At 49.8% G+C, this 26,506-nt stretch overlaps 3 protein-coding genes and 1 long non-coding RNA gene across 10 annotated transcripts; 2 read left to right on the forward strand and 2 right to left on the reverse strand.

The window, feature by feature from the left end:
• The first annotated feature begins 1,838 nt into the window (after positions 1-1,838).
• Positions 1,839-17,121, forward strand: LOC129049723 (uncharacterized). Of its 2 annotated transcripts, XR_008513001.2 has the most exons (6): positions 1,839-2,632; positions 7,882-8,134; positions 9,909-10,007; positions 10,198-10,564; positions 10,700-10,812; positions 16,772-17,121. It is a non-coding gene; the product is annotated as an uncharacterized LOC129049723 (long non-coding RNA). The 2 variants fall into 2 exon arrangements; XR_008513000.1 differs by lacking the exon at positions 1,839-2,632 and having other exon boundaries at positions 6,962-8,134.
• Positions 8,784-18,051, reverse strand: DHRS1 (dehydrogenase/reductase 1). Its single transcript, XM_002824606.6, has 9 exons — positions 17,799-18,051; positions 17,116-17,289; positions 14,915-15,058; positions 14,686-14,765; positions 10,864-10,996; positions 10,396-10,542; positions 9,756-9,825; positions 9,325-9,405; positions 8,784-9,181 (listed from the first exon to the last, which is right to left on the reverse strand). The coding sequence occupies exons 2-9, from the start codon at positions 17,263-17,265 to the stop codon at positions 9,045-9,047; spliced, it is 942 nt and encodes a 313-aa protein (XP_002824652.2). The 5' UTR covers positions 17,266-17,289; positions 17,799-18,051; the 3' UTR covers positions 8,784-9,044.
• A 4-nt stretch (positions 18,052-18,055) lies between these two features.
• On the forward strand, positions 18,056-26,392 carry NOP9 (NOP9 nucleolar protein). Of its 6 annotated transcripts, none has more exons than XM_002824611.6 (10): positions 18,056-18,419; positions 18,627-19,070; positions 19,834-19,944; positions 20,187-20,328; positions 20,454-20,646; positions 21,296-21,436; positions 21,952-22,077; positions 22,260-22,496; positions 22,714-22,819; positions 23,157-26,392. In XM_002824611.6, the coding sequence occupies exons 1-10, from the start codon at positions 18,173-18,175 to the stop codon at positions 23,312-23,314; spliced, it is 1,905 nt and encodes a 634-aa protein (XP_002824657.2). In that variant the 5' UTR covers positions 18,056-18,172; the 3' UTR covers positions 23,315-26,392. The 6 variants fall into 6 exon arrangements, with proteins under 6 accessions (XP_002824657.2, XP_009247252.2, XP_054385901.1 ...); XM_009248977.3 differs by having other exon boundaries at positions 18,071-18,419; positions 19,792-19,944; XM_024231366.3 differs by having other exon boundaries at positions 18,100-18,202; positions 19,792-19,944.
• On the reverse strand, positions 23,855-25,754 carry CIDEB (cell death inducing DFFA like effector b; the record flags this gene model as incomplete). The annotated part of the gene is made up of 4 exons (XM_002824627.5): positions 23,855-23,987; positions 24,169-24,359; positions 24,596-24,745; positions 25,590-25,754. Coding segments are annotated over 4 exons (639 nt in total), but the record flags the coding sequence as incomplete, so codon positions are not given.
• Positions 26,393-26,506: the final 114 nt, after the last annotated feature.

Consider the following 26,506-nt stretch of genomic DNA (forward strand, 5'->3'; position numbering starts at 1 on the left):
TTGGGAAAGCTTTCACCATTCTTCCCAGTCCCCAACCCTTCCTCTACCCAAAGTAGAAGGCCTCCAAAGTCAAAACCAAACCAGAGGCCGGGCACAGTGGCTTACGCCAGTAATCCCAGCACTTTGGGAGGCCAAGGCAGGCGGATCACTTGAGGCCAGGAGCTTGAGGCCAGCCTGGGAAACCCTGTCTCTACTAAAAATACAAAAATTAGCCAGGCATGGTGTAATTCCATGCTACTGGGGAGACAGGAGAATTGCTGAACCCAGGAGGCGGAGGTTGTAGTGAGCCGAGATAGCGCCACTGCACTCCAGCCTGGGCAACAGAGTGAGACTCTGTCTCAAAAACCAAACCAAACAAAACAAAACCAGACACAAGAAAGCAGAAGCAGCATGATGCAGGGGAAAGAGCTCACACTTTTATACAGAGTTATACACATTTGGTCAAATCCAGACTCTCGCTGTAAAGACTTGCAATCCTGGATAAGTTACTTAGAATTTCTGAGCCTCAGTTTCCTCAGCTGTAAAAGAGTACTTACCTCATGTGGCAGATGTAAAGAGTAGGGCCTAGGTAGAGTGTTTGGGCATTGCAGGTGCCCAATAAACCTGAATTCTCTCAGCCCCTACAATAACACAGGTCTCTGGTGTTAATGTGACAGTGAAGGGCCAAAGCCAAGGCACCTTTGCTCCCTCTTGCATGAGGCCCTCTAGGGATGCTCAGGCTGTGTCCGTTCGGGCTTTGCTCGTTTCTTCTGGAACTTCCTCTCTAATGAGGAGGTAGCCAAGACCTCCTTACTCACCAATATGGGGCATATGTGTTGGTACTTGCTAATAGAAATTGCACAAAACCGGGCCCACTTCCTCCCTTTGCCTACTTCCCAGCATTCCTCATGGGCTTCTCCATTCTCAAGGGTCTACGGAAGGGTCCTCATGTCCTCCAGATTCACCACTATCAAGTTAAGCACAAGCAGCTTCCAGTTCCTCTCCACTGCTGGCATTTAAGTCCAGGTGGCTGGTGATCCCTTGGCCTTGCTTCAAGCTGAGCCTGAGCCTGCACCTGGACTCTGGCTGAGGAAACTATTCGCCCCCACAGCTGGCCCACTGCTGAGTTCCCCGGGAGGCTTGGGGCAGAGGGCAGTGGGCAGCAGCATCCCACTGAGAACTGCAGAACTCTCAGCACATGACAACTGTGTCCAAACCTCTGAACTAAGAGACTTGACCAGACTCTAGATTGGCTTTTAGCAGCACAAGGCTGTATCCCTAGGATGGCCCCAGCCCCTCTTAAAGTGCTGGCTTGAGAAAGCTCAGTGCTGCCAGAAAAATTTATTATTTGTTCTAGCCAACACCTGATGATAGGCCCGTGACCTCACTTTCTTAGAACATTTGGCTCAAAATGGCTTGCCATTGTAAATATGTATCTCTTGCAACTCAGAAGCATCAGGTCTTCCTTTAAAATATAGTCATCAAGGCCAGGCATGGTGGCTCACGCCTATAATCCCAGCACTTTGGGAGGCTGAGGCGGGTGGATCACTTGAGGCCAGGAGTTCAAGACCAGCTTGGGTAACATGCCAAAACTCTGTCTCTACTAAAAATACAAAAAAAAAACTTAACCAGGCGTGGTTGCACATTCCTATAGTCCCAGCTACTCAGGGGGCTGAGGTGGGAGGATCACTTAAGCTGGGGAGGTACAGGTTGCAGTGAGCCGAGATTGCACCACCCACTGAACTCCAGCTCATGCTACAGAGTGAGACCCTGCCTCAATAAATAAATAAATAAATAAATAAATAAATAAATAAATAAAGGACAGAGCCCTAACTTAGGTACATGCCAGCCAGAGACAGAGAGACAGCTGGCCTCATTCCATTCACTCTGAGGCTTTGCTAACCCCCTGCCTCCTCCCTTTACAGCTCCCAGATCACCTGTGCACACATCAGAATGGAGCTCAGCTCTTTCCTCTACTGTCAGTAGTTACTGAATAAAGCCTGCTTTCACTGCTTTAACTAACATCTGCTATTTCTCTTCGATACCACCTGCAGAAGACCCAGCCCATGCTCCTCCTTAGCCCTTGCTCAGTCCTGAGGTGACTCCTGCCTCTTTTGCTGCTCAACATGGGGCCCATCAGCCTGGTTAAACCAGCAGCCATGGGGCTCTGAGGAGGACCCCTAGGCCAGGGCACCCATGAGCATGTGCGTTGGGGGAACTGAGTGGAGTGTCAGGCAGGGAGTCAGGACACACTGAGGGGGCAAGGATGCCCTTGGTTGCCTGCAGGCAGGAGCTGAGACAGAGGTGAGGCTTGACAGAGAAAGGCAGGGATAAGAATGTTCTGTCACCCCCCAGGAAGGTGAAACCTGGATGAAATGAGAGTTGTGTCCAGCCTAGGGAGGTGCCTGGCTGTGGCGACCCCTCCCACTCCTTTGAGTCCCCACCCTGGGTCTTGCCATTGTTGCCTAATGTTTTCATGATGCCAACTGGAAGCACTTTGAGAGCTGGACCTTTGTCTCATAAGGCTTGCCTGTACCCGTCCACCCTGCCCTGCCCAGTGCTGAGCACGCAGGAGGCTGCACAAACACCAGCTGACCAGGAGATGGAGGGTTAAAGAGGGGATTAGAGCACAGGGACCAGTGAGGACAGGCAGGTGATAGGGCTGAAGGGTCGGGAGGAGCAGTGCAAGGAGGGGAAGTCTGAGAAGGTGGGGGCAGTAGGGCCCAGGGGAGTGTGCTTGGTAGAGAGGGTGGGCCAAACTAGGAGGGGAAGACCAGGGACTGGAGGTGATGGGGAGGGGCTGCGGCAAAGGACTTCTGAGGTCATGGGTGGGGCTCTCCCCAGAGATGGGGAGGCCAAAAGCCTAAGGGACCAGATGCCTCAGCGACAGTGCCAAGGCCTTTGGCATGGGTGGTAGGAGATAGATGCCTCAGAGACAGGGCCAAGGCCTTTGGCGGTCGTGGGTGGGTAGGAGCCAGGGTGACAAAGGGAAAGGGCAGCTCTGGGCCCAGCGCCTGCCTGGGTTTGTCCACTGGGCCCTCTTGTGTGCTCCTCACTCTCTGTGCCTGGATCGCACCCCACCGTCACTCACATCGTCTCCTCACTTCCCTGGCCTGCCAGAGACCTCCCCTCCTACTCACGGGCCCAAAGGGGACTTCAGGAGCTGATGGAAACTCCTCCTCAGTGACTTGTCCGTAAACCTGGAGTCACTGATCCCTCGGTCCAGCCCTGCACCCATCCTCTTGCTGTTTAATATAGGTCAGTTAGTCAAAGCTCACATTAGTGGGGACACCTGGGGATAGAGCCTCCACAGTCAGCCTCATTTTGATACCTCACAACCCTTGGGCAGTCTAGAAAGAGGAATCTCCGTGTGACATGCATCTCACAGCCACGTTTGGGTCCACTTTCTTGGAGGAGACCGGCGCTGGGCCAGGCCGCTCAGGCTGGTCTCTTCTAGGCATTCACACTGCTTCTCTGCTGTCATTAGTCTCTATTTAAGCTGTCACACTTTCCTCTTACCCTCTCTGTTGGTGGGGTAGGGAAGTTTCTGGTGGTGGGAGCAGAGCATTAGGACTTGGGAAGGGGTGGGGGCTCTGGGTGCACTCAGAAGTGTTAGACACAAGGGCCAGAGTGGGCCTCAGACTGGAAATTATGACTCCTCTGCTGGAGAGAGAGGCCCAGATTTGCAGGCAGCAAATCTCTTCTCTGAATATCTTAGATGTTTGCTTGTAAGGCATGGGCTGTCTCGGTGGCCACCCAAGAATGCAGTAGCACTGGCTGCCTCTGGGCTGAGGGCAGGGATGAGAAGGAGACTTTTCACTGTGCATCCTTCAATACCTTTTGGATTCTGAGCCATGTGAATGTGTTACCTCTGAAAAATATAAATTAACAGGCTGGGCACGGTAATTTATTATGTGCCTGTAATCCTAGCACTTTGGGAGGCCGAGATAGGCAGATTGCCTGAGCTCAGAAGTTCGAGACCAGCCTGGGCAAGATGGTGAAACCCGGTCTCTACTAAAATACAAAAAATTAGCCCGGTGTGGTGGCAGGCACCTGTAATCCCAGCTACTCAGGAGGCTGAGGCATGAGAATTGCTTGAACCCGGGAGGTGGAGGTGGCTGTGAGCCGAGATCATGCCACTGCATGCAGCCTGGGCAACAAAGATAAACTCTGTCAAAAAAAAAAAAAAAAAATTACAATGCAAAACAAAAATCTCTTCTTCTTTCCCTGGGCTCCTTTGAGGAATTAAGCATCTTCAGGGAGCAGCCAAGAACCTTGACTTGCTTCAGTTGGGGCGAGCTGCATCTCGGTGAGGCCCTCAGTGCCCCACCAGTGCTACGTCTGGCAGACTGGCTTCTCCTTCACTGCTCAGGCACATTCTTTCTTTCTCTGTGCCTGTTGCTGGTTTCATGGCATCCCTCAAGCCAGGGATACCACCACCACAGTCCCATAATAGTCCCAGGTCCCTGTTGACTCTGCCTCCTACAATGTCTCGTCTGCTCACACCTTCACTGCATCACATCCCAGGGATACCGATAGCGGGCCAGCCTTCCGGCTACTCCTCTGGTGTCTGCCTCTCTCCTGCCTCTAGTCCATCCTCCCCATACCTCAGCCCCAGTGAACTTCCAAAATTCAAATCTGATGATTTTACATTTCTGCTTAAATCCTCCTGCAGCTGACAGTGTTAATGCTCTGCCCAGATCCCCCTTGAACTTTCTTTTTCCATTTTTGTGCATGACACCCCACTCTGTCCTTTCTTTTATTATTTTTTATTTTTATTTTATTTATTTATTTATTTATTTATTTATTTATTTATTTATTTCAAGACAGAGTCTCGCTCTGTCTCCCAGGCTGGAGTGCAGTGGCACGATCTTGACTCACTGCAAGCTCCGCCTCCCAGGTTCACGCCATTCTCCTGCCTCAGCCTCCCGAGTAGCTGGGACTACAGGCGCCCGCCACCACGTCCAGCTAATTTTTTTGTATTTTTAGTAGAGACAGGGTTTCACCATGTTAGCCAGGATGGTCTCTATCTCCTGACCTCGTGATCCGCCCGTCTCGGCCTCCCAAAGTGCTGGGATTACAGGCGTGAGCCACTGCGCCTGGCCTATTTTTATTTTTAGACAGAGTCTCGCTCTGTTGCCCCGGCTGGAGTGTAGTGGCGCGATCTCGGCTCACTGCAACCTCTGCCTCCCGGGTTCAAGCGATCCTCCTGCCTCAGCTTCCCAAGAAGCTGGGATTACAGGTGCATGCCACCACACCAGGCTAATTTTTGTATTTTTAGTGCAGATGGGGTTTCACCATGTTGGCCAAGCTGGTCTCGAATGCCTGACCTCAAGTGACCCACCCGCCTATGCCTCCCAAAAGTGCTGGGATCACAGGTGTGAGTCACTGTGCCTGGTCCCCACTGTGTGCTTTCAAGGCTGGCACCTGCAGCCCTTCTTGGAGGACTGCCTTTGGCCTCCTGGACTGCTTTGCCCTGGGTGGCGGTGTACCCAGTGACTGCTCTGTGGTCACTGAGCACCATGTGCTGGTGGTAGTGTTGGTGGGAATAAAAGCCCAGAAAAACCTCGTCCCAGGCTGGAACTACTCTGAGGCCTTACACACCAAAGCTGTTCCCTCGCATCATGCCAGAGCTGCTTTATGCAGCTGAGAGGGTGCTCGTGCTTGGCTTCACCAACCCTGCTTACTGGTCTCCCCGGGAGTACTTCATAAATCACTCAGGGTCTAAGGTGGATCCTCAGTGGAAACCTATCACCCACAATTTAAGTCTCAGTCATATATCTTTACTCCACTCTCTCTCTGGAAATGTATTCCATACCGAATCTAAATTTAAGCCACATCAAACTTCTATCTGTTCTGCTACTTTTGTGTCTCAGTACCTGCCTTTAAAAAAAAACAAAAAAAACCCCACCTCCGCCCCCCGCCCATCCTTTACGGGTCTGGTTAGTCTCGCCCCCTTCCTCAGTTCTCCAGGCGTGCTGCTTCCTTCCTCCTGTGTCCTCAGGGCACTCTGGGTAGTTTACTGCAGCACTCATCTCGCCAAATTCAACTAGTCTTCCCTGGTGTCTTGCTGGGCAGAGAGTTTCAAAAAACAAATGTCTTTGAATGAGTATTGATTCCCCAAAATGTCCTAGTGCTCTCTAGTGTCAGGCTTCCCACATCCTGAATCTCTTCTATCTTCAATCAAAAGTGACTGTCCATGTGCCATTCCCTTGGGTGGTGTACTCTGTGGCTTATGTTTCTAAGATGACTGAAACCTCGTCAGAGAGAAGTATAGTGGTCTGCTGTGAATAGCACTATTCCTTCTGGTTTCTTGGGATACCAGGACTGAGGTCTTACTCCACATCTTATGGACTCTTGGGGTCCCAGTTCACTCACTGCCTTCAATAAATGGAAGGTCTAGATGACTTCTAAAATCTCCCATGGCTGAAATGGAAGTCTTTTGTGGGTGGGGGCCTGGTCTGTCTTGCGCTCTGTTCTATCCTGAAGCCAAGAATGGTGCCTGGTGGAGAGCAGGCTGTTAGATTTGCTGAGAGAAGGAATTGACAATTTTTTTTTTTGAGATGGAGTCTTACACTGTCGTCCAGGCTGGAGTGCAGTGGCGTGATCTCTGCTCACTGCAACCTCTGCCTCCAGGGTTCAAGCGATTTTCCTGCCTCAGCCTCCCGAGTAGCTGGGATTAGAGGCATGCTCCACCATGCCTGGCTAATTTTTGTATTTTTATTAGAGACGGGGTTTCACCATATTGGCCAGGCTGGTCTCGAACTCCTGACCTCATGATCTGCCTGCGTCAGCCTCCCAAAGTGCTGGGATTATAGGCGTAAGCCACCGCGCCCGACCAGGAATTGACAATTTCGATGGTTATGTATTGCTTGGTGCTTTATATAGATGTATTATTTCATTTAATTCTCAAAGTGGTGGAGTCAGGATTTGCATGACAGTTTATATGAGTTTGAAGTCCATGCTTCTCTCATAATATCTTGAGACTTTAGGAGACAATGCCTTCATGGAAGGTTTTGTTCCAATAGTGGTTTTTGTTTGTTTGTTTTTTGTTTTTTTGAGACTGGGTCTCACTCTGTTGCTCAGGCTGGAGTGCAGTGGCGTGATCACGCTCACCAAATCCTCCCACCTTAGCCTCCCGAGTAGCTGGGACCACAGGTGCATTCCACCACGCCCAGCTAATTTTTTTTTTTTTTGAGATGGAGTCTTGCTCAGTCACCCAGGCTGGAGTGCAGTAGCACGATCTCAGCTCACTGCAACCTCCACCTCCTGGGTTCATGCCCTTCTCCTGCCTCAGCCTCCCGAGTAGCTAGAACTACAGACGCCCGCCACCATGCCCGGCTAATTTTTTTTCTTTGTATTTTTAGTAGAGACGGGGTTTCACCATGTTAGCCAGGATGGTCTCGATCTCCTGACCTCGTGATCCACCCGCCTCGGCCTCCCAAAGTGCTGGGATTACAGGCGTGAGCCACCGCACCCAGCCCCAGCTAATTTTTAAAAAATTGTTTTGTAGAGATGGGGTCTCCCTATGTTGCCCAGGTTGGTCTCAAACTTCTGGGCTCAAGCGATCCACCTTCCTCAACCTCCCAAAGGACTGAGATTACAGGTGTAAACTACTATGCCCAGCCCCATTGGTGGGTTTTAATGATGGCTGTGGAAGGCTGGAGGTGGTCCTGAGGCCCATCTTCTTTTTAGACTACATAGGCAACTGCCTCTGCTCCTCACCAACCTCAGGCGATAACAGGAATTTAGGCTGGTAAGTGGAAGAGGGTGAGCAGGTGCTGAGGAAATCTGATCACTGTGATCTTAATTAGCTGCCACAGCAAATGGTGGCATTTAGGTACACAGTTCCAAAGGTTCTATACCAGTCACATACTGATAAGCCAGCCCTCTCTCTAAAAGAAAGCCTTGATTGGTAGCATTTGTAGACTTCCATGGGACATGTACTGTCGCTATGGCTGATTCAAGACACCACATGAAATCGCTGAATGAGGACTTAGAAGAGATGCACATCAGAAGCTCTCAGAAGCTGGTGAGCCACTCCACTCACCACTGGAACAGTAACTGGGGACAGTCCCCAGAAAGCCACAGGAAGACTTCTGCTGATCTTGTGGGCAGCCTGGGGAAGCCTCAGCTCTCACTCTGAAGATTTTGAGTAAGTAAAATGATTTATGCATCTCTGATTTATGGCAGCCATCCCATCACTTTGGATGGTTATCTAGCCTGTCGGGTGGAAGGTTCCCTCAGAATAGCCCTTGGCTCCTCTTAGGAACACACCCCATTGCCTTGCCTCAGGCTAGGACAGCCTCTTGCGTAGGCAAGGCAGCTCTATAGGGCTCATGCAATTAGTTCTGCAGAAAGCAATTCAGGTAGTACTATCCCGAGAGGAAGGATGAGAGTTTTCGGTGTCAGCTATTCCTCTGTCCCTCACTTGGATTCAGGCAGTACCTTCTCCCCAAGTTCCAGGAAATCATGAACACCAAGGAATCTGCCTTTGCTGGACTGGGCCTCAGCCAGAGATCAGGCCCAGCTAGAAGGTAGCAGGCATCCCTGAAGAGATGGTGGAATGGGGGTGGAAAACCAGTGTGAGACTGGATGTGCCTGCTTCTAGCTGTGGAGCGACTCTGCTCTTCAGCTGGGGCATGGGAAACAGGTCTTGCAGGGCAGAGCAGGAACAGGTCTGGAGGAAAGGGGTCTTGTCCTGGGGCAGAACCCCTTGAGAAGCTTCACATTTATACATCTTTGAGTCTTTCTCCCAAATAGTTAACATGTTGCTGAGCACAGAATCAGCAGTCAAAAACACATTGAAAGAGAAATGAGACTTTTATTAGCTCCAAGAGCATTTTTCAATACTAAGGCAAAAAGTAAAAAGAAGGACAAGGAAAACCAAGGCATAAAGAAAGGAACTAGGCGCACCCCAGAACTCACCACAGACACACAGCAGAGGCCTTCTCTTCATATCAAGGGTATGGGTAAGCAAGAAAGGCTGCTGTTTCATTGAGATAGGACCAACCACCAAGCCCAAATGAGAAGACAAGCAGAGACGTGTTGTGAGACCAGGAGGGTTAGAACTTGCTAGTGTAGAGGGCAATAATCCACTTGGGCACACGGAGGAAGGAGGGCAAGTAGGAGGCCAGCCAGTCCAGGCCAGACACGTGTGAGAGAACAGAGCTCAAAGACAAATAGTCTTGGACGGGGCGACCTGGGAACAACAGGAGGAGGAGGATTAGATTCTCATTTCCCACTCCTCAGATACCCTCACCTTGGCTGGAGAGACCGAGGGAGGAGTGGGCAGGGAACAGAGGGAACAGCAGTCAAGGCTGGCTGCTGCGCCAGGGTCCTCACCGTCCACATCCCGGAGGCCATAGCGTCGAGCAAGGTCACAGGATGGCAGCACCTTACCACTCAGGCTCAGGATATTGGGATCTGCGGGCACACAGACAGGTGGAGATGGCAGGCAGGGGAGTATGCAGAGTGACAAGGTTTGGGCCCAGTTGGACAGGGCACTGCTGAGACACACTCAGGAGCCCTGGAGAACTCTTTCTTTCTGTTCCTAGGAAGGCTCTTGGGCCTTGGACTTTTTCCACACTTCCCAGGAGCCTGCTCCTAAGGCTCTCAGACCTCAAACTGGGAATGCTGACCCCTTGGGCCTCAAAAAGCAGAGAAAAGAATGACATATTCCTCAATCAACTCCCGAGCCAGATCTGGGCACTGGATGCTACCGCCCTACACATCCTCCATGCCCTTTCTTATTAGCAGCTGCCCCCAAATTTCACCTGTTGCCAAAGCCACCACACATTTGCCACTCAATTCGGTGGTTTCCGCAGATGAGAAGGCTGATTTGAACTGAAACACAGGGGCAGAGAAGTGAAGGGTTAATTTCCAAGAGCACTGCCCAAGTCTACTCCCCGTTTCAACTTCTGTTCCAGGAGAAAAAGACCAAAGACCAAAGAGGCCAAAGACCTCAAGCAGGGCCTGTAGGACCCAAAGTATTGGCAGGTGCCAGAGCCACTCCTCCCCACATCCAGGTGAGCCCTGTGCCCTGGCACCAGGATCTGCTGTCTTTGCTAAGTGGAGGATCTGGTAGTGCCAAATAGTGTTTGGACCTTCTAAGCTAGCTGGTGTGGGGGTCAAGTGCATGGGCTTTGGAGCTAGACAGCCTTTCCACTTAGGACATATGTGACCTTCAACAAGTTTCTAAACCTCTCTGAGTTTCAGTTTTGCCATGTATAGAATGGAGCTGGTATCTCCCTTACAAGATTAAAGGAAATAATGTGTGTCCCATGCTCAGCCCTGCACCTGCCACAGTAAGCACCTGGTGAGTGGGAGTATCTGGTCTTGTTATTGTCTTGTTATTGAGGATGGAGAGGCTGACTCCCCTGTGTTCTCTGCTTCCTTCGCCCTCCCCTTGCCAACCTGCTTAAACACAGGATCCTGCAGGACCTCCTCCTTTGCCATATGCTCCTTCAGCAGTTCTGTCTGCACAATCCCTGGCCACAGAGACACATAGCTGACCCCATGGCGCTGCAGCTCGTGGGCACAGTCAGCAGCCAGCTTGTCACACTGTGGAGAGGCGGAAGGCAGGGTAAGAGCCACCTAGCCGTGTCACCTTCCTGCCCTGCCCTCTCTGCTTCTACTGTGAATGCTCCACCCACCCTGCCCTTCCCAGGAGCCCCAAGGTCTCAGCTGTCCACCCTCCCCATTGTGATGCCTACTCTAGCCAACCGAGAGGAGCACAAGCAAAGGAACTGTCCATGGATGAGGCAGAGGAGGAGCTGAGAGGAGCCAGCCTTACCATTCTGACCACTGGGGACTGTACCTCCTGAGCTATAGGTACCATCACTGTCTTTTACCTCCTCAGCTCCTATGCCACTGGGTCCTCACCGCAGCTTTGCCCACACCATAGGGGACGTTGAACATATACTGCAGGCTTCCTGGGGAGGAGATGACCACGATGAGCCCCCGGCCAGCTGGTACCATCAGCCGTGCCCCATACACTGAGCAAAAGTAGTGGCCTCTAGAAGGTGGGGCAAGGGAAAAAGGAATGAACCGTGTTAGTGCTGGCCTGGGTGCCACAGCCTCCGGCAGCTTCCCCTGCCTTCTGGTGGCTGTTGTCCACTAGGAAGGCTACACAGGGTGGGTTAGCAACCTGAGGAATTAGGGGCTTGAGGCCATATTCTGAGAGGAAAAGTGGTCAAAATAACCACTGACAGATGAGAAACAGCAATCCTTGGGAGATGAAATGGAAGGCAAGAGCCCTGTCACAATAACAATTACAAACAAAATTGTTCAGGGGGAGAAAATTTAAGAAATGTAGAGTGTCTACATGGAAAAACTATAAAACCATGACAGAATAAGTACAGACAAAATATTTCAAAGCTAAGAACTGACATGCAAATCATCATTTCTATGTAAATCCATCCATAGATTCAGTCAAATTGGATTATATCTCAATAAGACCTTTTGGAGGAATTGATAAAATAATCTAAAGCTCAATGAGAAGAATAAACATGTGAGAACAGCCAGAAAAGCTGGGCACAGTGGATCACGCCTGCAATCCCAGCACTTTGGGAGGCGAGGGGGGCAGATCACTTGAGCTCAGGAGTTTGAGACCAGCCTGGCCAATGTGGTGAAACCCCATCTGTACTAAAAATACAAAAATTAGCCAGGTGTGGTGGTGCGTGCCTATAGTCCCAGCTACTCGGGAGCCTGAAGAAGGAGGATCTATTGAGCCCAGGAGGCGGAGGTTGCGGTAAGCTGAGATTGTGCCACTGCACTCTAGCCTGGGTGACAGAGTGAGATTGTCTCAAAAAAAAAAAAAAAAAAAAAAAAGAGAACAGCCAGGAAAATTCTGAAAAAAGGACTAAAAGGACTAATGTCTTGTGGGTGAGGGGGATTGCTTCCCCTACCCTGCTGTCACCCATATTAAAATGCACAGGGGCCAGGCATGGTGGCTTATGCCTGTAATCCCAGCATTTTGGGAGGCTGAGATGGGAGGATTGCTTGAGGTCAGGAGTTTGAGACCAGCCTGGCCAACAGAGCAAGACCCCATCTCTAAAAAATAAAATAAAATAAATTAAAATGTATAAGACATAATAGTTAAAAGAATGCAGTACAGGTGTAACAGTAGACTGATAAGTCAATGAAACAAAACAGACTTGTTTTGTGAATGCAATGTATTACAAAAGGAACCTGTCAAATCAATGGGGAAAGTTGGATCATTTGAGACAACTGACCAGTTATTTGAGTTAGGGGAATCGGGTCTCTGCCTCATTTATTATTTTAAAATTAAGCCTAAAAGGATCAAATATTTAAATATAAAAAATGAAAGCACAGAAGTACTGAAAGAAAACATGATCAAATGTGTTCATAAACTTGAGGGGGGCAAGGCTTTTCTTAGCATCATACCAAGATAGAAACTATAAAAGACTGACAGATTTGACTTCTTAAAATTAAGATACACACACATACACACACAAATACAAAGATACATGTATATTTCTGTATATATAAAGAGCAGGGCGAGGCTGAGTATGGTGGCTCATGCCTATAATCCCAACACTTTGGGAGGCTGAGGTGGGTAGATCACTTGAGATCAGGAGTTGGAGACCAGCCCAGCGAACATGGTGAAACCCCGTTCTCTACTAAAAATACCAAAATTAGCCAGGGGTGGTGGCAGGTGCCTGTAATCCCAGCTACTTGGGAAGTTGAGGTATGAGAATCGCTTGAACCCAGGAGGCAGAGGTTGCAGTGAGCTGAGATTGCGCACTGCACTCTAGCCTGGGTGACAGAGCGAGATTCCACCTCAAAACAACAACAACAAAAAACGAGCGGGGGGAGTACGCATGTGAAAAATGAGTGATAAATGGGGAAAAATATTTGTAAAATATATGCCAAAGTCATTTGTTTCACAGTGATCTCTTATAAATTAATGCAAAAGTCAAAGATGATTTACAAAAGAACAAAGAGCCAATAAGCAAAGGGGAAAAAAAGTTCAACCTGACAAATAGTGGAAGAAGTATGAATTAAAACCCCTTTATGTATTTTCGGCTTATTATAGTAACAAAGCTTGCCTGAGTGCATGAGCTGACGCTGCCTGGTATGGTAGAGGACATGGGGAAACACATATTCCCCTTCATTGTCTTGATATAAAAAATTGGTAGGGTCTTTTTGTAGGACAGCTTGATAATATTTATTAAATCTTTAAAAAGTACATATTCTTTTTTTTCTGTTTTTCCCACAGTCTCTATAACCTAAGGGAAGTACATATTCTTTGATCTAAGAATTCCAGTGCTGCAACAAATAAGGGATTAGAGAAATAAATGATCATACATCCTCCCAATAGGATATGTACAAGTATTAAAAAGAATGAGAGATATTTATGTGAAAAATCTGAAAGACTATATGCCAGGCTATTAATAGTAGCTATATCTCAGGCAACAGAGCAAGGGATGGCATTGAGGGGAATAAGATTATACTGGTCTTCAGATTTTTTCCATATTTAAAAAAAGTAACACACACATAACTTGGTAACCAGAATAAATTTCTTTTGCATGGGGAAAGAGTTAGGACCTTCCAAATGAAAACAAGTAGAGTTATAGTTTTAAAGGAAAGTGCAGCCCAAGGTAATACAGAGGAAAGGCAGTAAATGCGCATGGGGAATGGGTGGGCAGGAGGTGCTGGGGGGCTGTCAGGGGCTCATCAAGGGGACTTTACCTTGGATAATTCATCAGGGCCCACAGTCGAGGGTCTGGGCTTCTGCCTTGAATCTCTGCTTCAGGGTCAAAACCCTGGCCAGCAAGAGATGAGGGTGTGGAAGGCACCTCTCTTTGGAGGCTATGGTCATGAACACTGGCCAATTTCCAGCTGTTAAGGTGTTCCTTTTTTGCCTTTGGCCTCACCATCCTCCTCTGTCCTAATGATCTTCCTTCCACTGTGGAAATCACAATTGCATTCTAATCCTGCTTCCTTAGGATTGTTACCAGAGTACCAAAATTGGAGCGGTGGGTGTTCTTACATGCTTTAGTCACAGATTTGCCGATAATCTCATGGTTACTCCCACAGGTGACTGATCACATCCATCAGGCATGGCTTGATTATATGACAGTGTAACATCATTCCAACAGTAACAGAGGCATAACTGGTGTGCATTATGCTAGGCGAATTCTAAATGCTGTGTTTCATCTGACTCCTGGGCTAGATGACCTGGTGTGACCCAGTGATATCCCTGCTCTCCCAACTCTGACCCGGCAGTGCCCTTGCCTGTGGGTGTGGAGTGAGGATGTGGAGACTAAAGAGCATTGGTGTTCACTCCTTCTTCTTAAGCTTTTCCCGGTCTAAAACAAAACAATTTCTCCCTCTAACCATTTTGAAAGTATAGACTACAGGCTGTGCGCATTACTGAGAGGAGGAGGCTTCCTCCCTTCTGGGTCTTGCATTTGGATAGGCAGAGAGTGAGGCAGGAGAGACGCCAAGGGCTTGTTCTGATGAAAATTAGTGACAGAAACAAGGCAAGAGTTGACATTCTCAGGTACAGACTCACATGGATGGAACTTCTCCAGAGGTAAGTGGGACAAATGGAATGGAAGGGAGAAGAAAGAGATGGGGGAGGCCAGAGGGAAAAGGAGAGGGCATGTAAGGAAAGGCCTGGCCGTCGAGCTGGCTAAGTGAGTGAGGGAACACGGGCCCTGGCAGTGGAGCACCCACCTGAGTCCGACGTTGTTGATATCATCCCACATGGAGGCAGGGGTTTCCCAGAATGCCTTATTCCTGGTGTTCAGGATTGTCTGGAAGGCACAGGGAGGGTGATGAATGATCCGAAGGTAGGGAGGTGTGAGGGGCTGGGTAATGGAAGGGACAATGAGTGGGGATGAAGATGCAGGGATCTGAGGGGGAGGTCAGAAATGTGGAGTTGGGAACAAAGTTCAAAGGCTACCTGGACCCCTGCATAAGCGTTGTTGACCAGCACATCTAGACGCCCTTGCTGTTCCCGATCCACTTGCTCAAACAGGCTTCGCACTTCACTCTCCTGGCTTGAATCGCACACCACAGGCACACATCGGCCCCCGAGGGATTGTGCCTGGAGTAGGACAGGGGATATGAGCTCACATTCGCACATGGGTGTGAGTCATGACAAAACTCCGCGACCAAAAGTGGGCTTGAGAACTGAGAAGACAATCCTAGGAGAGCCAGCTGCAGAGGCAACATGGCAGGCAACGCTGCCCTCTGGTGTCTGTTTGAGTAGTTTCAGGAATGATAGGCCTCCCCACCCCAGAGCAAGGTGAATTGCAATGCAAGTTTTAATAATCTACATTTACTGAGGCCCACCATGAGCACGGCATTGTACTTTGCAAGTAGAGGGTAAGAACAAGTGAGGCATGGAGTCTGTTCTTGAGAAATGAGTAAGCATCCTTTTCCTTGTTGTGGTCATTTCCATCTCTCATGCCCTTAGCTCCCACTCTTCACTACTCACCTAAAACCTCTACTCAGTCCCAGCTCTCTTACCCTCACTCCACCAGTGCTCCTGCTTGGTAATTGAAAAAACCAAAGCTATCAGCCATGAGTGATTTCTACTTCCTGTTCTGTCTCACTCTCTACAAATGCCCACAAACCTCCAACTTCAGAGGAAGAAGAGTCCCTTATCTAAGAACAATCCTCCTATTCTCCAAATTTATGCTCTGGGTCCCCGCCTATTACCCTCCTTGCCTGAACTACTGCAATGCCTCCCAACTACTCACCTGACCTCCAGTCTGTCTGCCTTAAATTAATTCTTCATAATCCAGCCAGTACGACCTATCTAAAACACAAACCCTGTTCAAAATCTCCTAACTGGATCTCCATCTCTTAGAGAATGAAGCCTGAGTTCTCTATTAGGGTCTTCCAAGACCCACTCTTTCCTCTCCAGCCTCTCACTCACTACTCTTCCCTTGCATTATCTCACACATCTACTCTTTCACACACCGTCCGTATGCTTATGGAGCTCCCTCTGCTGGAATGCTTTTCCTAACTTCCTTTACCTAACTCTTACCTTTCAAAACTCAGTTCAAGAACCACCTATCTCCTCCAGGACGCTTTCCCAAACCACTTTCCCTAGCCACTCTGCTATGTCATCTGGATGCTCCCCAACACCCCTAGAGCATTCTGTGCATATCTCCCTCTTATAATTTACCATATTCACATTACATTGAAATGACTGCTTTCTGTACCTGACTTCCTGTTGGAATCTATCTTCATTTTTACTTTTAATTTTTTTTTTTAGAGACAGGGTCTCACTGTCACCAGGCTGGAGTGCAGTGGTACAATCATAGCTCACTGCAACCTTGAACTCCTGGGCTCAAACGATCCTCCTGCCTCAGCCTCCCAAGTAGGTGGTACTACAGGTGCAGGCCACCGTGCCTAGCTAATTATTTAAAAAATATTTTTTGTAGAGACTGGGTCTAGCTATGTTGCCCAGACTGGTCTCCAACTGCTGGCCTCAAGTGATCTTGCTGCCTTGGCCTCCCAAAGTGCTGGGACTACAGGCATGAGCCACTGTGCTGTACCATGGACTGAATCTTTGAAGAGCAGAAATTAGATCTTATTAGTCTTGGTAACTTCAGTGGTTTACCAATGCCTAGCAAATCATGGATACTCAAATATTTATTTAACTTAAGTCTAGTAAATAAGTAAAAAATGTACAGTTCAATAGTCTTGCCTGAAATAGAGGAAAGCACAGGTCCACAACCCTCTGCTCTCAAACAAAAAGCTTTTTACTTTTCTTCTCTTTCTTTTTTTTTTTTTTTTTTAAATACAGTGTCTCCCTCTGTCGTCTAGACTGGAGTGCAGTGGCATGATCATGGCTCAACTCCTAGGCTCAAGCGATCCTCCTGTCTCAGCCTCCAGAGTAGCTGCTGGGACTATAGGCACATGCCACCATGCCTGGCTCAAACACAAAGTTTTTTCATAAAACTCACTTGGCGGCAAAATTCTACCTTACCTGAAGTTATTTACGGGGTTTTTAATTTCCACTTTGAATAAATAGTCACATCTCCTTGAGTAGTAGTATAGTTTCAGGTAAGGGATTAGGAAAGGGAGCTGTTAAGTGGAAGGGCTCTCTCGGGTGGTTTCTGCAACTGTGGTCCCAGAGGAAGCACTCACCTCCTGAGCAACAACGCGAAGGGTGTCCAGATGGCGGCCAGTGATGTAAACTGTGGCACCTGCTTTGCAGAGCTGCAAGGCAATGCCACGGCCAATACCCCTGGAGGCACCAGTCACCACACACACTTGGCCATTCATGGGAGCTGCCATGACTCACAGGCAAAGGAGGAAGGTCTGTGGAAGCAAAGATTTGCTCTGAGGGAAGCCTGGAGACTGTGTGTGTGTTGGGGCGAGGTGGGGGGGGGGTAGGGGGGAACCTCACTAGGGCTAAGAGGAGGAGCCAAGGTAAGAATCCTTTGAGGGGAGAGGAGTCAGAGGCTGACAACTGGGTGCGGGCCTGAGGGCAAGGGAGTCTGAGGGTTGTCCGCAATCTGCGGACAACTGGGTGCGGGCCTGAGGACAAGGCTGACTGTCTTTTGGGAGGCCCAGAGAGTGAAGAAGGGGCTGAGTGGGACTGTCCAGAGGTGGACAACTACTACAACCCTCTGAGTGTCGCTGCCTGGATGGGGGAATCTGGCGCGGCAGCCCCTCGGGGCGCGTCCACGCAGAGTCCTGGGCTATCTGGAGCTCCGGTCCCTGGCCTGACCCAGTCCGGCCGAGCCAGAGGCGCAGCTTCTGGGCCGGGGATGAGCGCGAAGCCTGGAGATCCTAAGCCCTAAGTGGGACGAGCGTGTGCCGCTTACCTGCCACCTGCGCTGCCACTGAGGTCTGCAGATTGCGGGGCTGCGGTGGAAGTCTGGGTTCTGGCCCAGATTGAGCCGGCGACGTGGAGGCAGTGTTCAAAGATTGATTCTGTAGTAGGACCCAGGGCGATTCTGTGCTGGGGTCGAGGGGCAGAGTCCGGGGCCAAAGTTAGACCTGCGGATGGGGGCGGAGCGAGCTTGGGGGACACACCCACCCCGCCTGGCTGGGGCCGCGCGGAACTATGACGTAGTAGCTGCGTCAGGAGCGCGCCAGCGTTTCTAAACTTGGTCTGGAGTAGGCGCACGCTTGGCGTCGTTGAAGGTCCGTCCGCAGCTAAGGAAGCTTTTGCAGCCGGACAGGTCGCGAAGCACACATGGGGCTGGGTCCGCGCTCTCCACACAAGGTGGGGCGCCGGTTCCCAGCTGGTGGCAAATGGGGGCGCGGGGCCAAGGGGTCGGGGCGCCCCTTACCGGGCCGTAAGCGGCAACCCTGGCCGCCTCCGGATGGGCGCTCGGAGCCGGCTTCAGATTCGCATCCGCACCTGAGCCCGGAAGCTCTGGGATATTTCCGCCGGGCGCTGTCAGCGTTGAAAGAGGCTCCCGAGACTGGGGAAGAACGAGGTAGGCAGCAACTTCGGTGTTTAGACCAAGAGCATCAAATCCAGGGCAGGCAAGGAAACTTTCTAGGGTCGGCAGGGCGTGGGGACTTAGTTTCATTTCCCATGTCCTCTTCCTCGGCCTCCGACCCACGACCCTTGGTTAAGCGCGGGTACATAACCGTATTCTCTACTAAGTCTCTTCAAAGTGTGTCTTTCTTCACTTTTCCAGATCTGATGGTGCACAATATTATGAAGGAAGTAGAGACTCAGGCCCTAGCTTTGTCCACGAACAGGACTGGCAGTGAGATGCTGCAGGAACTGTTGGGATTCAGTCCCTTGAAACCGCTTTGTCGCGTATGGGCTGCTCTGCGCTCCAACTTGCGCACTGTGGCCTGTCACCGATGCGGGGTCCATGTATTGCAAAGTGCTTTGCTACAGCTCCCCCGATTGCTGGGGAGTGCTGCAGAGGAGGAGGAGGAGGAGGATGGGAAGGATGGTCCCACGGAGACCCTGGAGGAGCTGGTCCTGGGACTAGCCGCTGAGGTGTGTGATGATTTTCTTGTCTACTGTGGAGACACACATGGCAGCTTCGTGGTCAGAACTCTGCTTCAGGTGTTAGGAGGGACTATTCTGGAGTCTGAGAGAGCCAGGCCCCGTGGTTCCCAATCATCTGGTAAGTATTACAAGAGGAAAGTGGACCTATGGGGAAGAAGAATTTTAAAAGTTCAGAGTGAGACAGTAAACAAAAGAGTAAGTCTTCATGGGGGAGCTTGACCTGGAAGAATTAGCTTGACTGTCCTAATCTGAACAGGGTTTAGCAAGCCAAAGATTAGTGTGTGCAGAGGCCCAGAGGTAGGGATGTACAGTTTTGTTTGGGGGAAGGCTATTAGAATGGACGCAGGAGGGGAAATTTTTTTTTTTAAGCATGACTTAATATACAAATGGACTCAAGCAAAAATAACATACACACTGGACTCAAGCAAAAGTTCAGGAAACAATACCCTTACTACATGCAGCCCACTCTGTTATTTTTTTTTCCTTTTCAAAACTGTATTCTGCTCTATTTCATTAAAAAAAAAATGCTAGTTGAGACCACTAACTTGATTTCATGATACTGTCTTGAGCTGTGATCCACATTTTGAAAAACTCTGGGAAATAAAGTTAGCGAGTTTAAATGAGGCTTTATTTTGGAATGCCTTGAATACCTGGCTGAGGAGATTGAACTGTCTTCTGTGGACCATGGGGAAGCTGGTTGAAGTTTCTTAGAAAAATTAAGACAGAAATGTAGTCTCAGTTCAGTCATCCAGAAGAGACATTCAGTTGTACTACATCTGTTCTGCATCTCTAAGCGGAATCCTTGTTCATCTATGGAATTTTTCTCTCCTGGATGGCAGTTTATGATCTCCCCACTGCACATGTTCTTAATCTTCCTTCAGAAGCACAGAAGGCCCCAGCTCAGGAATGTAAGCCAGCTGATTTTGAAGTCCCTGAAACCTTTTTGAATCGCCTTCAGGACCTGAGCTCCTCCTTTCTGAAGGACATTGCAGGTAAGGAGGGAAGTAGGAGGAGGGTCTCGTATCTACTTTTCCAGAGGTGATTTTACCACCAAGCAAGGCCCTTAGGTCAGGTTATTCCTCTTCTTTTCAAACCTGGTCTGGTTTGATGTTCAAAGCACTTTGTATAGTCCCTTTGTGTCCATAGTGCCCTGTATCTTGTTGCCTAAAGTTTGAGGTTATGCAGGTTGTCTGGATTTTGAGAAAGCTGCTTTATTTCTGCCCTCTCTCCACAGTGTTTATCACTGATAAGATCTCCAGCTTCTGTCTTCAAGTGGCTTTACAAGTTTTACACCGCAAACTTCCCCAGTTTTGCGCTCATCTCTGCAATGCTGTGATTGGGTACCTGAGTACTCGCAATTCCTCAGTAGATGGCAGGTATGGTCAGGGCCTCAGGATCGACCAAAGTTGGTGGGGCTGTGTGAAATGAATGAGGTGATGTAGTGCAACTGTATTTTACATGAAATGGAGTTAAGACTGCCTGATGCCCTTCTTGTCCCTAGTCCCCTACTGCTATTTCTCCGAGATCAGACGAGCTCCAGACTCCTGGAGCAGGTCCTGCTGGTGTTGGAGCCCCCAAGGCTCCAGAGCCTCTTTGAGGAGCACTTGCAGGGGCAGCTGCAGACCCTGGCTGCACATCCCATTGCCAACTTCCCTTTGCAGCGCTTACTGGATGCAGTCACTACCCCTGAGCTGGTGAGTTGGAAACCTGAGCTGGATCTGTTTCTGCTAATTCTTGATCATTAGACCTTATTTTATGGTCTGTCTGCCTCTATATATCTTTGACATTGTGCTGGCCTTTGCCCTTGAAAAGCTATTCTTTGAGGTTTTCCAGAGCTTAGGATAAAGGTGCCCACCTTCCAGTGAGGATTTGTTTTGACTTCTCTCAGGTATGAGGACCAGCAAGAGACTGGCTTTATTCAGGTTTACAGCTTGAGGTTCCATGGCCTACCCAGACTCTGGTACTTGGCTATAAGCCCACATGAATGCTAGAGCTGTTGCCATAGCTTCTCTTTTCCTTTGCTGCTTAGGACTAAGGTGGGCTTCCCTGTGGTCTCATGTGTTGGGTGTTAGAGTGGAAGTGCAGTTTAATTTTAGTCTTCCCTTGCCCCTAGTGCTCCCTTACACACAGGGAAGAGCCACTTAAAGTTCCTTCCTGTGAGGTGGCACTTCTAAGACTGCCCCCTTGTCCTGGGCCTTATCTAGCCAAACAAAAGTCCTGATACTGGCAATGCTTTTTATGTTTTATCTAGCATTTTTAGTTGTTTTCATTGGGAAGATTTCTCTGAATAATGTGGTCTACCATTACCAGAATGCCAAAGTTACATTCCATGTTTCCCATCAGCTGTCCCCTGTGTTTGAGGAGCTGAGCCCTGTCCTGGAAGCTGTATTGGCCCAGGGCCACCCAGGGGTAGTCATTGCCCTGGTGGGGGCATGTCGCAGAGTTGGGGCCTACCAAGCTAAGGTCCTACAGCTCTTGTTGGAGGTGAGTGGATATTACCCACAATCTGTTTATGCCCTCCGTTCAACTTCTACCTGTTAGGACTTATCTAATCTTAAGTTTTTGTACCTCTGGACTCAGGAAGTCTAATGCCCAAGGAGTTCACAGGAATGGGGGAAAATGAGGCCTGTAGGTGCCCGCCACCACATCCAGCTAATTTTTTTTTTTTTTTGAGACGGAGTTTCACTCTTGTTGCCCAGGCTGGAGTGCAATGGCGCAATCTCGGCTCACCGCGCCTGGCTGAGGCCAAATGTTATTTCACAGTTCTGGAACAAAAATTGTCTCCCAGAACTAAGAGAGAAGTTTATTTAAGGGATAAACGTTTATTAACCCCTGTATGTGATAGAGGCTGGGGATACAGCAAGGCATGACATCTGCTCTCATGGAGCTCACATTCTTGTGGAGTTGGGCCTTCTTTCCTTTCCTGAAGGTGTTCCCTTAAAGTTGAGGTTAGGGATGGAGAAGTTCTCAGGTTCATCATATTTTGTCTTCTCCTTTAGGCATTCCACTGTGCAGAGCCCTCATCCCGGCAAGTGGCCTGTGTGCCTCTCTTTGCCACTTTGATGGCTTATGAGGTGTACTATGGACTGATGGAGGAGGAGGGGGCAGTGCCTGCAGAGCACCAGGTGAGGTAGGGGAGAGGCCAAGCCAGTGACTAATTGAGAGCCAGGCCTCCCAGGGTTTAGCAAGGCCTCTCTTCTGAGATGAGAGTGGTGACTTCATCCAGGTGGAGGTGGCAGTGTTCTAGGGATGGGCTCATCCACCTGGCTTGTTAGTGCCTCCTAATTTCCAATCTCTGCACTGCCAGGTGGCAATGGCCGCAGCCAGAGTCTTGGGGGATGTGACAGTCCTTGGGTCTCTACTGCTCCAGCATCTGCTGCACTTCTCCACTCCTGGTCTTGTACTTCGAAGTCTGGGTGCCTTGACGGGACCACAACTTCTGGCCCTGGCCCAGAGTCCTGCTGGCTCTCATGTGCTCGATGCCATCCTGACCAGCCCCTCTGTGACGCGCAAGCAGCGCCGCCATGTGCTGCAGAATCTAAAGGTTAGATTTCTGGCTTCTGCCTTGATTCCCCACCATCATCCATTTAGAGAATATGAGCTTTCCCCAGACTGTACCATCAGACTCAAAAAGGCTATGTAATTCCTAGACTATTTTAATTCAGCCCTTAAACTCTTCAGAAAATTCACTCTCCACAAGCCCCCAAAATACACTTTTGTGGATTTTGCTAGGGAGACCGACTTTGCTTGTCTCCATACAGGGACAATATGTGGCTCTGGCCTGTAGTCGCCATGGCAGCCGTGTGCTAGATGCCATCTGGAGTGGAGCAGCCTTGAGGGCCCGGAAGGAAATTGCTGCTGAGCTGGGTGAGTACCAGCCCCTCTCTGATGTTTCCAGACTCTCCCCTCTCTTACTCCAGATCACTGGGTAGCCGGGAAGTCTACTGAAATTCAACAGTCTTTAGTTCCAAAGGGTGGTCTTGCTCATGGGTTCTTAGCAGTCTGCTTTCCCCTTCCCTCCCGCTGACTGATTGTGCAGTCCTCTGCCCTCACCCCGCCCTCTGACTTCTGTTCTTTGGAAAGTGAAGTGTTCACTTTATCCCAGTGGCAGTCCCAGGGTCTGGGGGAAATGGAGGGATCTTTACCTCAGCTAGAGTCTGTCTTTGAGCATGGTAGTACTAAACATGAGTGGTTCCCTTTGCAGGGGAGCAGAACCAGGAGCTGATAAGAGACCCTTTCGGCCACCATGTGGCTCGAAATGTGGCCTTGACTACCTTCCTAAAGCGGCGAGAGGCTTGGGAACAGCAGCAGGGTGCGGTGGCCAAGCGGAGGCGGGCATTGAACTCCATACTTGAAGACTGAGGCTTTGGATCTGGGACTGGGTGTTGATGGGGGAGGGCAAAATGGGGTACCCACCCCATCCCTTTCCTGGTTTAAATTGGAGTCAGAAGTCTTAGTGGTAAATACTCGATATTTTTATTGGAAATGTTTTTGTTAGTTTGGGGGGAAGGGTATGAAGACAGATCTCAAGGTAAAGTCAGAGCGGGCTGTCATCAGTATGCTGGGGAGTTTAGGGACAGGAGGCATTGGTAGGGGATTAGATGTAGCAGCAGTCAGGCTGGGATCAAGATGTCTGGGGGACATCTTGATCTTGGCCTTTCAGGGCAAGCAGGAGGCCAGAAAGGTGGCTAGGAAGGGACAGCATTCTTCAGGTAAGGGTATAGACTTGGGATGTGAGGCGTTATGCTGAAAGGTTCTGTCATGAGGGGATCAGAGGACAGTGGGGAAATTGGGTGAGTTATCTAGCTTGTACTGTCTGCAGGTTCTGAAATTTGATGCTGTCATAGTCTTTGCAGTGGGTTGGTTGGAATGATTCTGGGGGCAGAAGCTCAGAGCCCCTTCTTAGTAGGAATGGAGGCGGCCCTTCTGCTGCCACTGCTCAGCACCCTCCACTGCATGACGAAGGGTGGAGGAAATTCCCAGCAACATATGGCCCAGGCCTTGCAGCAGTGTGGAGGTCCAACGAAGGAGCTCCCTGAAGGGCAGAGACAAGAGGAAATCAGATGATTTGGAAAACCTGGGAGGAAGCCATCGAGCTGGGAGATGAGGACTTTCCACAAGCAAGAGCTAACTAGGGGTAGGTGGGTACAAGAGGAGGAATTATGGGGACTATCCAACTGTAGGGGATGGGGCAGTATGACATGTTGATTTCTGACCTGAGTACTTTCTTTGGGCCGAGTCCTTGAAAGTCACAACTCATAGAGTAGAGCCCGTAGAATGTGGCTTTGACATTCAGGCTGCCAAAGAGGTCTCGAGGGTTTTGCTTGTACACGTCAAAGGTGATGCGGGCGATGTCCTTGCTGTGCTTGGGCCTCTCCCGTCCCAGGCCATATGACAGCACTCCACTCTGTAGGACACCCTTGTCAGTGCAGTAGATCCTCATACCAGACAACCACCACTAATCTCCATCAGCACTGGGTCAGACCCTCCCTCGCTTGGACTTTCTGTCCACTGTGTGACATCCTTGACAATTCCACAACTCCCCCTGCACCTGGTCCCCAGGATCAGTGTTAAGCTAGAGAGGAAGCCCGGGAAAGCTCTAAAGGACGGGCATTGGAAGCAGCCTCAGTATAGGCCTCTTACCCTTGTAGGGCTCCAGCTCTGACCAGACTCCAACACCATCAGACACGTGTCATCCTCCAGCAGCTGGAAGAAGTCCTCACTGTCCACTGCAGTTCCATCCTCCTCTAGCACCAGGGTTAGCACTCCATTCAGCAGTAGGGTCTCCAATGCCTGCCCAATGGCAAGAAGCAAGAAGGAAGGGCAGGTCTTATCCCATGCCCCTTCCCTCTTTAGCTGCCCAACATCCATCAGTTGGCTCTAGACATTGGTCGATGTCCCACCTTGACTTTCTGGCACTTTGATACCTCCTAAAGGCTGCAGCTGTGTTCTTCAGTTTTTGGGGATCCTAGCTAGAGGCTGACCTTTTTCCTCTTTGCTCCTACCATGTCATTGGCATCTCCCCTTGCTCCCCTCCAAGTCACTTCTGGTTTGGAATTGGAAAACAAGCCAGGTTCTCACGAAGTCACCCTTCTGTCTTATCTGCAATGCTGCACCTCACTTCCCACACCCTCAGAGTTCTCCAGAAGTGTTTTCAGCAATAGTGTTTAACCTTTTTGAGTCCTTACTCTGTGCCAGGTATGAGGACTTTACCTACATTATCCTCTTACTCCTTTCAACAACCCTAGGAGGTGATGTATTATTATTGCCTTTTTATAGTTGAAGAAACTGAGGTTTTGATAGGTTGAACAACTTCCCAAGGTTTGACAGGCAGGAAGTGGCAGAATCAGAATTTGAACTTGATTTGTCACACAAATCACCTTTCCATACTGGCTTCTGAATTCCGTCCCTCCAACTCTCCCTATCTCCTGCTAACCCCTGCTCCCATAGAAAAGCTCACTAGGTGGAAAATGAACAAATTGACCAGAGCTCATTGGGCCCACCCCACTGCTTTTGGCCCTCAGAGGGAGGGGCAGCTGTGTGACTTCAGCCCTCTGCTCCATCATCACAAGTTGCCACTGTTGTGGAGCCCCTTGGCTACCCCTGCAATAGGAACCGAGGAACTTGGCCTACTTACTTTGGCTAGCAGCTCCTGGCGGGTGGCAGCTGTCAGGCCTTTCCGGATGGTCCGCTTGTGATCACAGACACGGAAAGGTCGCTGGGGTGGTGGAGCTGAGGTCCAGACCCTCCGTCCAAACTCCGAGCTTATATTAGATACTGACCTGGTAGTTGAGAAGAAAAGTCAAGAAGGGGCGAGGAGGGGCTTGGTGAGTGTAAAGGGCATGATGAGGGTAGAGTGGCTAGAGGACTAGGGAGGGAGAGATCTAGGTTTATATATTAGGGATGAGGGAGACACCATGGAGCGCAGGTGGGGGCGGGTGGCTCAGGAGCTTGACAAGCCCACGGTGGAGTGGGGAGCAGGAGAGGAAGGAGTACTGGTTAGTCTCCTAGGGGCTGAGTGGAGTATTGTTGCCCTGCCTATATCCCCTAAAGGTGGAGGGTAGAGCGGAGGGTTAGCAGTCACCTGAGTAAGTCACTGGGGTTCAGAGCTGAGAGGTACTCCATGGTGGACGGGAGAGTTCCTTCCCTGGAACTTCTGGGCTGGGTGGTTCTCTCCTGTGCTGGGGCTTTAGTGGTGTTTTCTGTTACAAACCTGGGATCTCAGCCCAGGACAAGGTGGGAATGAGTCAAGCCTGGACTCTGGCCCCCCTGCCTGGCCAGTAAGAAGGGCAAAGTCCAAGGGGAGGGATGAGGGAGGGGCCAGATGGGGTCCTGGAGGAAGAATTACCTGGCAAAAGCCATTGGAGCTTGTATGTGTGTCTTTGGTGATGACATGTGTTGTAAGGGTAGATGGGAACCATGTAAAAGGATTAAATGTGACTTCTGGTGTTTTTTTATTTCTATGGAGGGAATTTCTGGGGACGGTTTCTGGCTCTCACGCTCTGAGAAGCTGCAGTTTATGTGAGTGGCTCCGTGTGTGCTGCCACCTACTGG

Source organism: Pongo abelii, chromosome 15, assembly GCF_028885655.2.
Source record: "Pongo abelii isolate AG06213 chromosome 15, NHGRI_mPonAbe1-v2.0_pri, whole genome shotgun sequence".
NCBI lineage: Eukaryota > Metazoa > Chordata > Mammalia > Primates > Hominidae > Pongo > Pongo abelii.